The sequence below is a fragment of the Pipistrellus kuhlii genome, unplaced genomic scaffold (genome assembly GCF_014108245.1).
Source record: "Pipistrellus kuhlii isolate mPipKuh1 unplaced genomic scaffold, mPipKuh1.p scaffold_m20_p_4, whole genome shotgun sequence".
NCBI classification, from domain to species: Eukaryota; Metazoa; Chordata; class Mammalia; order Chiroptera; family Vespertilionidae; genus Pipistrellus; species Pipistrellus kuhlii.
In genome coordinates, this window is record NW_023425540.1 from 16,851,940 (window position 1) to 16,864,066 (window position 12,127).

A 12,127-nucleotide genomic window follows, 5' to 3' on the forward strand; every position below is an offset into this window, starting at 1 on the left:
ATTATTTGAAATGTATTTATTTTATTTAGTCATCACATAATCACTAGCTTATAAGAAATTCTGAAAAGCTATATAATTAATTAATTTTTTTCTTATTTAAATTAATGGTACTTCCCCCCACCTTACCCTCCTCCTCCTTCTGCCCTCCCCTCCCCCATAAAAAAACATTTTCATAAAAGGACAACTTAGAGTTTTATCTATGAATGAAGACTTCAATGATCTGGTCACTTGTTAAAACCAACCTTCCACACACCACCAGCACAGTATTAAGACAAAACCAGTTTATTTTAATGTGGAGTTTCAGCCCTGAGGCCTCTCTTTATAAAGAGGGATTTTTTTTTTTAAATTTCATTTTGTTAAAAGTTTATTTTTTGATAAAAAGTAACATTTTAATGAATAGCTTAATATGAAGTAATGGGAAGATCAAACATTGCTTTTAAAATGCAGAACTTACATATTGAATTTAACATCACATTTATTTCAATTTTCTGAAAGGGTGGGGAAAACAAATGCGTTTTGGCATACAGTTTTAAAAATGTTTGAATTCTAAGAAGATGGAGTTCAGAAAGTATGCTTTTTATTTTTTCTCAAAAGGAATTAGAAGTCAGCATGTTGCTATTGCTCCTTGGCATATAAAGACGGTGTCTTTGTTTCATGTCCTCTGTGTCTCTGGGTCCTGCAATGTCATCACAGCGGAGTGTACTGTACACCACTTTAAATGATAAGAGTTTCAATAGGCACTTTAGTGGAATTAAGAAAAATCTAACACTCTTCCACCGTGATGCCACCTAGCTATCTTCATTCTAGGTTGTCATGTCAGTAAATTGTATTTAATAGGCCTGAGCTTGTCTCAGTGTGTTTCCAAAATAACAAAACCAAACCAAGCAAGTACATCTAATAGGATTTATCTTGTGTTGGCAGAACAAACCAAAACTGACAATATGATAAATATAGCAACTTGCTAGAAACCAGATACTCAAAGAATTTCTTGTCCTATAAAGCCTGTGTGTGTGTGTGTGTGTGTATGTGTGTATGTGTGTCTGTGTGTGTATGTGATTCCTTTATTTTTCTTTCTTAAATTTCTTCTGTTGATATAGTCTTTGCTTCTCCCCTAAGTGACTTTATCAGGATTATAGCTCTCTTCTTCGCCAAACATGTCTGCCAGGACTTTAAAGCGGGGTCCCCAGTCTGTCAGGTAGTCATAGTCCTGGTCAGCTTCCGAGGTGAGAGAGTCTATGGAGCTGAGGGAGTCTGCCACGGACCCATTTCCCTCATAGGCATATGTTGCCAGTGAATCATATGGTGGGGCGGTTGGGTCCACATCGTTTTCCTGCAGCCTCTGATGAATGAAATCCCTTATGTCTGTGTTATCTTCCACTGCAGGTCTCTGCCGAGGTAAGCAGAGGGAGTCTGGCTTGATATCCCTGCGAATTTTGTTATCTTCAATCGCTTTTGGGTTTCTCAGAGCACCAATGTCGAAAGCCTGGGTGTCCTCCTCCCCACCTCCTTCGTCGTCGTAATGGATAACGTTGTCTCTGATGTCTTCTTTGGAGGTCATCAGGGTGTCTTTCTTCTTCTGCCTTCGCAGCGCGACGTACAGCACCACTATGACTAGAAGACAAAACAATTGAAAGTTGAGAACATGTCAGTTCATGGACTCATAAAAATAAAATTGATCAAGGCTGACTGGCTTTATTTAATAACATACGGTCACTGAAATCGATAAGAATCAGATCTATGCTTATATTTTTTCATTGCCTACACTCAAACTTATTTTGAAACTGTAACAAGAAATCATAGCCACATTATTCACAGACTCAAACAATGATGGCCTTCTTATAGAAAATATCAACGTGCATTATATATAAATATTTTACTGCCTGGTAAAAAGTGTTTTACAAAGTTACAAAAAGAAGTATATTATTGCCCACCCAGAGTGGCTCAATAGCTGAGCATCAACCTATAAACCAGAAGATCGTGGTTCAATTCCTGGTTAGGGCACATGTGCCCAGTTGGAGGCTCTATCCCCAGTGTGAGACATGCAGGGAGCAGCCAATGGATGATTCTCTCTAATCACTGATCCTCTTTGAACTCAATAAAATATATTTAAAAAATAAAAGCATTGCTTGTTGTAAATATACAGAGAGCTGTATAGCATCGATATTATAAAGTGTGAATATTATAGCTCATCAACAATATTTAGGTATTATTCATACTTAGATTTCCCACTTATGTTAACTTCTTCTAATGAAATAAATACAATCTTCTTGTGAGAGTCATTTTTAAAAGCAATAAATAAGCAAGAGATAAAGAGAAGAATATACAATGTAAAGGCCTTAGTATTATAAACCATTTAACTAAGAGCTCTAATAATTTAAATTATGTGTCCTACTACATTGAGACATTTCCCAAGCCAAACACCTGGTATCCAATTACCGTCATGAAGCATGATAATACTTTGAAATAGTTAACTTATATACTCTTATTATTAAATATCTCTTTGTTTCTAGTTGACTCATTGCCACCATTAAATCATGTTTATCTCTTCTATGGGTAAATAGGTACAGATTCAAACCATGAAGTCAGTACTCAACTTCCCTTGTCATATACCCCCTCTTCTCCATAGTGATGGTAATAGTTGAAAGACAAAATGTGCTCCATTTACCACAGCAAAGCCTGGAAGATTCTTGTCATAGGATGATGAAAGCCCACTTATTCCCTCTTCCTCCAAAATTAGAGTTTGATGAATTGAAAAGACAGGGGAGATAAAGGTAGAGCTTCTACAGAATAGTTTGTTCACCTGGGGAGTACATGAGAAGCTGCAGACCTCACAGGGAAGCCTGGCATATAAAACAGCTTTAGAGTTTCCACGACGGAAAAGGAGACTAGATAGATGTACCCGAGGCTGCCTAAAAGGTATCCAAGCTCCACAAGATTCTTATGCTTCCCCTTACTTAGGAAGGATTTGAAAATAGTTAAGAATAAACTGGAAGATTTAAGAGCCTGAGATTAGTTAAGGAGGTCAAACCATGGATGGACTTTTAAGCAGAGCCCATGGCAAGACTAAGAGTGCCAACATTTACTGCTGTATGCTAGCAAAGTAATAAATCTAGACCAGTGCAGGTGCATGGGGGACACTCAGTGAGTGTTTGGGTGAATAAGTGATGGACGGCAATGCATAAGGTTGACCTGAGCGAGAATAACTGCTACACTCTATAACAGCACCCGTGGCCAAAGGCAAGCACTCGGAATATGTCACCTCATGCTAGATTGATATGCAAATACTCTATGATTCAAAGAACTTTCAGAGAAGAGTGTGAGAGAGGACTGGTTGATTTGAAATTAAACACCTAATTGATCACGTTCTATTTCAGATGTGAGAATATTATTTCGAATCTTCCCTTTGAAAGGTTTCTATTATCAGCATAAACAGATGCCAGATATAATTTACCATAAATTATAATGATGTGAAAATACTTTGTTCTACCCACCCGGGTATTTGAGTGGAATTAATATTTACATCATGTAAACTGGACTAGAACTTTGCCCTCTAAGTCAAAGGAGATTATGACCCAGAAATTGTTCTTCACAAACTATTATGTAATGCCTTACTTCATGCTTTACCTCCCCCTATTTTTTATTATTATTTTTTAACTCTAGAAATAAAGAGAGTTGTCTACATTTGTCAGGATTTTGTGTAGTTAAGTAATAAACATTCATATATAAACTAATTCCACAGTGTCCACTATGTATCTATTGCAACTTGAATGTAAAATAATGACTAAAATAACCTCAGAAAATTTCTCTTCACTTTTTTTTTATTCTGGCAGTAAATTAATTTGGGAAATGGAGTCAGCAGAAGAGTTGATGGAAGAGGAAAATCCCTAACTAGGTTTGTGTTTATTCTCGCAGAGATGTTACAGAATACATTTACTTTGATCCCTTTCATCTGGCATGCTGCAAGATATTTCAGTGTGGTCTCTTCTGTTCCAGTGGAAATGGCTAGAATTTTGATGTGAAGAGATATGAGAAAAGTGGAATAAAAATCACTTCTGCTGGCTGTTTGAACAGGAAAAAAAAGTAAATTAGAGGTTCCTTTACTTTATCTCTATTTCTTTTCTTTCCTCTTTTCTTTACTAGTATTTATTAAACTAATGTTTGAGAACTACTATTCAACTGGTGTATTTTTAATGGCTATACAGTAACTTAGGGAGTAATAATTGCTAGGATGTGAAATAAGTGGAGAAGCCATTACAGTAAATAGGATATTTGTTACAGAAAATTTCATTGTGGCAAGTTCCATAAACTTTTATTGTTTGGGAATCCTCTAAGGCTTGAACAAAGTTTTGTCTTTTTGAATGTTATTTATTTATGCCTGATGCTATGCATCTACAATAGAATATTAACTTTCATAAAAATATAATTCAGTGTGACTAGACTATCTTCCTTCTAACCCAATATAGCATCTCAGAGAGGAGAGGACATACAAGAGAGAGAGAGAGGCAGAGGGAGAGAGAGCAAGGGAGAAGAAGGAGGAGGAGGAGGAGGAAGAAGGAGGAGGAGGAGGAGGAGGAGGAGGAGGAGGAGGAGGAGGAGGAGGAAGGAGAAGGAGGGGAAGGAGGAGGAGGAGGAGGAGGAGGAGGAGGAGGAGAAGAAGGAGGAGGAGGGGAAAAAAGAGAGAAGTCGTTAATATTGAAACCCACCTAAGAGTATAACAATGCACAGCAGGATTGCAATCAAAGCCCCAGTGCTGAGTCCTACAGGTAGAAAAATTGCTTCCACATTACAAGACAGGATGGTACCATCAGAGTCACATCTACAAACTCGAATAGTCATTGTGCTAGTGCTGCTCTGGACAGGATAGCTGCTGTCTTCTATCACAACAGGGAGGAAATACAGCTCTTGTTGCCTCCGGCTGTATCCATTTCTTCTGGCTTCAATTCCAGCTGTGTTGTCTGCAAAACATGACATTTATGATAAGATGGTTATTATGAGCTTCATCTCAAAGTGGATGTCTACTGAACAGTAAGAAGCTCTTCCTAAATTAATAAAATACATCATATTTTAATTCTTTTTATCATGAAAAATGCCAAAAAAAAAAAAGTAATCCTTAGGGGAAAAAGAAACATTATTCTTCTCCGATAAAAGAATTACATTTGCTATTTAGAAAGAATACAATACCGTGTACAAAAAAAAAAAAAAAGAGATGTGTTTACCTATTTTTTATGACATCAAAATCTCATAGAGAAAAAATGCTTCTGTGAATATTTTCTCACATAATAGCAGGACAAATTATTACAAGTATGAACCTGCAAAAAATCTTACCTTACAACTTATTATTTAAAAACACAACAAATATCAAATTACTATTTCAGGTTAATTTTGGGGATATTCCCCCCCCCAAAAAAATTATCTAAAATGATAAGAGAGTAATATGCTAATTAGACCTGGTGACCTTCCAGATGTTCTTCTGGACAATGCCATGATGGAGGGACCAAAGCAGAGGTGGTTAGGGAAATTAGGCCAGCAGGGGAGAGCAGTTAGGGGGATCAGACCAGCAGGGAATGGCAGTTGGGGGCAATCAGGCCAGTAGGTGGGGGCAGTTGGGGGTAATCAGGCAGGTAGAGAGGGGCAGTTAGGAGTGATCAGGCAGGCAGTCAGAGAGGTTAGGGGCGATCAGGCAGTCAGGCAGGTGAGCGGTTAGAAGCCAGTGGTCCTAGAATAAAAGAGGGCTATCCAGTAGTCGGACATCCCCCAAGGGGTCCCCTATTGAACAGGGTGCAGGCTGGTCTGAGGGAACCCGCCCTGCACAAATTTTGTGAACCAGGACACTAGTGTCTATCTATAAAGTTTAAAATTTGAATGTTAGAGTAACATCTAAAGTAAAATAAATTGTATTAATACCATTAAAATTCAAAAAAATTTTTAACACCGGCATGAATTATAATCACCATTTTCATTACAAAAATATTTTATTTTTCATAAAATGAACAATAGCAATATTTATTTGGAATCATCCAAGACAATAGCATTCTAAATATTTCACCTACTGCAACCTGGAATTTTATATTTCTCATATGTGGATTTCCATATTTTATGAATTGAAGTGCTTGTAGGAAACGTATTGGCATCTATCTTTGTGTCCTTTTACAAAGTTGCATGGTAACAGGTAAATTTTTATGTGGTACTTACTTCTGAAGTCACGGACTGTAAAATTTGGTTTGATGGCTGCTTCAGGTGATATTCTGAAGGAGAATTGCTGCCCAGCAGGGGAAAGATCTCGGTCAGCAGCGCTGACTAGCTGAATGATCTGAAACGAAGTGGAGATGAAACCTGAAGTCAGTCATCAGTTTCAAAGGGAATTTTACATTTCATGCTAAAAAGTTTATTTAATGAGGCAAGCAAGTAAACAGGATTGACACACTGAGGATTCATATCAGTGGATCAAGTATTTACAAATAATTTTAATGTACAAATATGTAAACATTGATAGCATATGGGTACACTCCAAATCAATATCTGCAAACTCAAATGTTTAATGGCATTGAATGTACTCACCAATAAGCAAAATAAAATTAAAATGTACTTACTTGCATTTTAAATGAGACGAAATAAGTGCTTTTGAGCCAAAGTACGAAAATGCTTACTAGAACAAAATCTGTGAGTATTTAAAAACCCTAACGTTAGCAAAATTGCAGCATAGTTATTCTGTGAGAATGAGTGTTACTTCATAAATAAATAAAATTATGAGAGAAATACAAAGGATGCGCATTTGTTTCTGTTGTTATGTTTGCTGTCCCTCAATGGTTAAAAGTACTTTTTTTTTTTCAGAGATTTTTAAAGAAGAAAGACGTTTTCATCTAGTTTCTAAGATTTTTTCCTAAATTGTCCCCATTGGGTTTTATTGTAGTTAAAATTGTGATACTTCATTAAAATGTCTTTAAGAATTTGGAGATTAAAAATTACTGCTGAGAGCCCAACTATGAAATTGATAATTCACTTAGTAAATAAGCATCCCAGAATGGTTTTGAGGCATTCAGTTATTAATATATCCAATGGCTCTGCATCAGAATGAATTTCAGGGAATTTGTGTGAGAAGGTGAGAGCCTTGTGCTGGTTAGTGATCATGCTCTTGACTTCATCTGAATCCAAAGAAAGACCTTGGATTTAGAATACTATATCCTGGCGTCATGTCATCTTAGATTGATGCCCTTAAACATGTGATCTAATCTACTACTTTTTATTTTAACTTTGTACTTAAAATCAATTTTATGACTCTGATCAACCTTCTGATGTAGATGTGTGTGCATATGTCCACTCACACAGACACACATACTAAGACTTCGAGTGTCTGGTGCAGTGTTAGTAATTTGTAATTTGACAAACTCATCCTCTGTGAGAATTCTGGTTCTTTGGTTCAGGTGAATCTGTTGCAGGATTATCATAAGTGAGACTTTAATTATGCAACACCAAAGGTCAGGTCACAGAATGTGGTAATTTAGCCAAAGAACCACCATATAGACCCTGTAAACTTTAACTTCACACAAATCCGTATGCTCAGATCACTATATCTCATCCATACAATCTAACTTATTTGAGCACTAATAACTGTTTTCTAAGTTTTTTTTTCCTTTTAACAACTTAAAAGCAGCATAATTATTGATCAAATTAGAGGTCTGTAACATTAATGCGTATCAAGAACATAACTTTTAAATTAAAAAAAAAAAGTCATTCAACCACCAAAGAGACATGACAATTGGGGCATGAACTGTCACTTACTTGGAATCATCACTTGGGAATAATTGCCCTAAGGGAAATAACTCCCATATAAATCTTTACTGATCCAATATATAAAAGTTTACTGTACACACAGCCTCATCTTTTTCCCTTTTCTGTTTCTTATTTTGATACATGCATACATCTGTACATACATATTCAATTATAGTTCAGAAAAGATAAATAGTTCTATGCACGGATCCTAGGTAAAGGGCAGGATGGCTGAGGTCAAAAGCAGGAGATGCTCATATACTACCCTCTCTGCAAATTCAAGGGGCGTTTTAGGGTTATCAAGGCACATAAATGTGGCCCCATAGGGCACACAAGCCCAACAGATAGATATTAGCAAAATATCCTCCAAGGATTATTCGTATTTCTCACCAATTTGTTAGATATAAAAAATAATGAAGCTATGTCTAATAATTTCAATTACTCCCAAATTTTTAAACCCTTTGTTTTACTAGGTAAACACAGAAGCCTTAACTAGAGTTCTATTTCCAAAAGGCGTTCATTTAGTGCATTGCAAGTTTCTGATTGATATGCAATAATTAATGTCCCTAATTACTTAAAAATAAAGGACTGACTTTTGCGGATGGAGAGGATGGAATGGAAAGTAGAAAATGACTATGTTAACTTCTTATAACTCCCCAAATGACTAAATCAGGTTGTGTATTTGTATAAACATTTATGCAGCATCTACTATTTCAGACACTAAAACAGGCATTGGGCTCATTCTATGTAAATTGTGGGTACATTTAAGGTGTTTATCACTTGGGAAAAGGTGTGTAGACTAGTCATGCCGAAAAAAAAAATTAATAGTTTCCTCTCAATATTCAAAGGAAGGATTAGAGCAGCATAGTCCACTAGACATTTCTGTATTTTCCTTGACCAAAATGACAACCACTCACACCTATCATACAGCTATCACACACTTGAACTAGGGCAAACATAAGTCAAAACATGGATTTTTTTTTAATTAAATTTAATTTAATTTAATTGCCTTGTGGTAATGGGCATCACAGATTTAAAACTATGAGACAAATGTCCTATACAGCATAGAAGACAGTCAAAATGAAACAAATGCTATAGATTTAAGATTTCCCTTTTCAAAAAATATGCTCTTTTTAAAAGATATATATTTTATTGACTTTTTATAGAGAGGAAGGGAGAGAGATAGAGTTAGAAACATGGATGAGAGAGAAACATCGATCAGCTGCCTCCTGCACAACCCCTACTGAGAATGTGCCCACAAGCTAGGAATATGGTCTTGACTGGAATCAAACCTGGGACCCTTGAGTCCTCAGGCCAACTATCTATCCACTGAGCCAAACCGGTTAGGGCAAAATATGCTCTTTTTAAATATTGATATTTTTTTTCAAGTAAAAATTAAAACTTAATATTTTCTTAAAGGAGTAGTTACACTACTTAAAGGTGTTTTAAATATAGAGCAAATTAAAGGATACCAACATATTTTTTTCTTTTAGAACCTAGGTGAACAGATTGGTTTATTCATAATCTTTTTGCATGAAATACACTTATTAGTTTATGCCTGATAACCATTATTTTATTCATTCATTCACTCATTCATTCATTTACAATAAGGTAGGAAAAAACTTGGAGGCCCACAATCACCAACATAAATCAGAAGACTTTGACAGAAACTTTCATTACTGTGTATGTACATATTCATGTATGGTCATACAACCTAAAGCACATGCATATAATAGGCCCTTATACACTCTTAATTAACAATATTGATAAGATACCTGTCCTGGTTTGGCATTTTCACACACAGATGTCTCATATGGCACAGCTATTTCTGGTGGAAATTCATTGACATCTAGGACATTAATCAATATGCTGACTTTGCTGGTTAATAATGTGTTACCTGTTAAAATATAAAAAGAGAAAAGATAATTAAAAAGTTTATGGTCAGTTATTGCTTATACTGAAAATAGCATTTTTAAAAAATTCAGCCTTCATTTAGAATCCCAATGACCCACTGAGTACAAATGAGAAAGAGGTGAGTAAGTGAGGTACCAATGTTTCACTCTCAAAAAACTAACAGTGCACTACACCAGTGTTTATTCCTGAAATTCACCACCCACCAAAGTAAGGCCAATCTTTTAGCCAGAACTTTATCATGAGGATCTCCATCCTACCAGGGTTAGTTCATAGAACCAATCACCAACAGTAATATTTTTCACTGGATAAAACATACATTTTTTTATGTTGTGTCCACATAATTAAAACATTATTGGGTATAATAGAATCTCATTTACATATTTAAATAACTCTCTCAAAAAAAGATACTTCCTAGGAAAAATGATGACAAATTACAAAGAGAATGAAAGAAAGATGGCTTTTTATAAGTGAAAATTAAACAGATGTAAGGATGTAGAAGTAAATTACTTGCTGATGTCCTGATTACTGTGACGCATGTACCAAAGGGTCATAAGTTGGATTCCCTGTGAGGGCACATAGCCAGGTTTGGGTTCAATCCATGTCCGGGTGTGTTTGGGAGGCAACCAGTCAATGTTTCTCTGTCACATCTATGTTTTTCTCTGTCTCTCTCTCCCTTTCCCCCTTCTTCTCTCCCTAGAATCACTGAAAAACATATCCTACAGTGAGGATTTCCCTTTTACCTTTCTGTGTGAACGCTTAATGTCTTGCTTATTTTCCATATTAACATTACAGCACACTATTCTTCTTGCTAGTTTACTTTGTCTGATGCCCATGTGATGAACATTTTTTTTTCTTTGTGAACCTTATGCACTGAACACAACATATGTAGCAATAAGTAAGTAAATAAATAAATTGGTAAAATGTTGCTGATACTTTTATATTCATTTTAAGAATAAATTTATTAAAAAAAATAAATGTTATGATATAAATTTTTTCACTTAAGATATAACATTATTTATTTCACACAAGTACAAAGCCAACCGATTAATTTATTAATTATGAACATATCCATTTGTTGCAGAGTATAACATCTTGGGTATGAGACATATATGATGATGTCCTTAATATTAAGAATTTCATACTTGAGAAGATCGCTAAGTTTTTTGAGATCATCTATTTTACAAATGAATGAAATAAAATATAGTGCATGATGTCAATAAATTCTCCAAGTAAAAATGTTGCCTGGTTTTGCATTGCATTTTTGGCATGTGATGTTTAAAAGAGTTTTATGTATATACCTTTTTATTTAAATCCTAATTTCCACCTTCAGGTGAAAGCTCATCATGTAGTTTAATTTCCTAAGAAAATTGGATACTAATTAAGAAAAAGAAAAATAAGAGTAGCATTACCGTTGTGTATGTGATTTTGATGGAGCAATTATACTGATTTAAAGTACTGTTGCAGTTTAATTAGGGTAGTCTACCATAAGCAGTTTTGTAAGTCTAAAATAAAATATAAGGTATTATCGATACAACATAAATTTGAATTCCATTATATTTACACAGCCTATATTAGTGAAGAAAAATGGGATCATTTCAAAATTAAGTTTATGATTATATTGGTGTTAATGATTATTATTTCCATGTAAATGATACATTGCAAGACTTTATGAAATGGTGTGAACTTTTACCGTTATATAAATTTTATAAATGAAGTGATTCTATTTCAGAGTGTTACTCTTACAAGTTATACTGAAACGTTGCCAATATTGGACTAGTATAATCAAATTACCTTTTTTTGAAACTACAAAATAGTTTCATATAATTTTTCGGAAGGGGGATTATAGAACAGTAGATAAAAAAAAAACCTAGACTCACATGTAAAGTAAGGTATCCATGAAAAGAAAGAGAGGAAAATTACTTGAGCAATAGAAGGGAAAAAATAACTTCAATCTAGAATTAAAATCAATCTTTATATTAAGTCCTCAAAAGTCATCTGCACTTTAAGAGTAACTATTCATATGACTGATTCCACTGTTTTGCTCCCTAGTCATAATCATTTGCAACCTCCACCTGGAGGTTATATGAGATCACACTTAAATCTGAAGTCTCTATAATTCAGCATAATTTGCATAGCTATATTTTACTAAAATTATTTATTTTAGTTAACTTCTAACTACTGGTAAACTTTACTATTCTCAATAATAGACTTCAGTCTTAGTTTTCCATAACCCCAAAACAAATAGTGCTTTACATGTAATATGATATTATATGCAAGTTTATAAAAACAAATGTATGAATTAATGTTGAACCTGAAGTATAGTAAGCCTGAAGTTTGACTTTTCTGTACATATGAAAATCATATCACTTGCATTATGTTTTATTAAAAAGAATTTATAACAAGATAGATTTATATGCCAAATGGACTTAAAAATTAATTACCTAAC

General features: G+C 34.7%; 1 protein-coding gene across 1 annotated transcript in view; it reads right to left on the reverse strand.

The window, feature by feature from the left end:
* Positions 1–266: 266 nt before the first annotated feature.
* CDH12 (cadherin 12) overlaps positions 267–12,127 on the reverse strand; it is a 455,451-nt gene continuing 443,590 nt past the window's right edge. Inside the window, exons 9-12 of the mRNA XM_036410619.2 lie at positions 9,543–9,664; positions 6,193–6,310; positions 4,704–4,955; positions 267–1,611 (exon numbers count right to left, since the gene is read on the reverse strand). Of these exons, the coding sequence (XP_036266512.1) occupies positions 1,112–1,611; positions 4,704–4,955; positions 6,193–6,310; positions 9,543–9,664 (992 nt within the window). The 3' untranslated portion in view covers positions 267–1,111. The remainder of the gene's footprint in view (positions 1,612–4,703; positions 4,956–6,192; positions 6,311–9,542; positions 9,665–12,127) is intronic.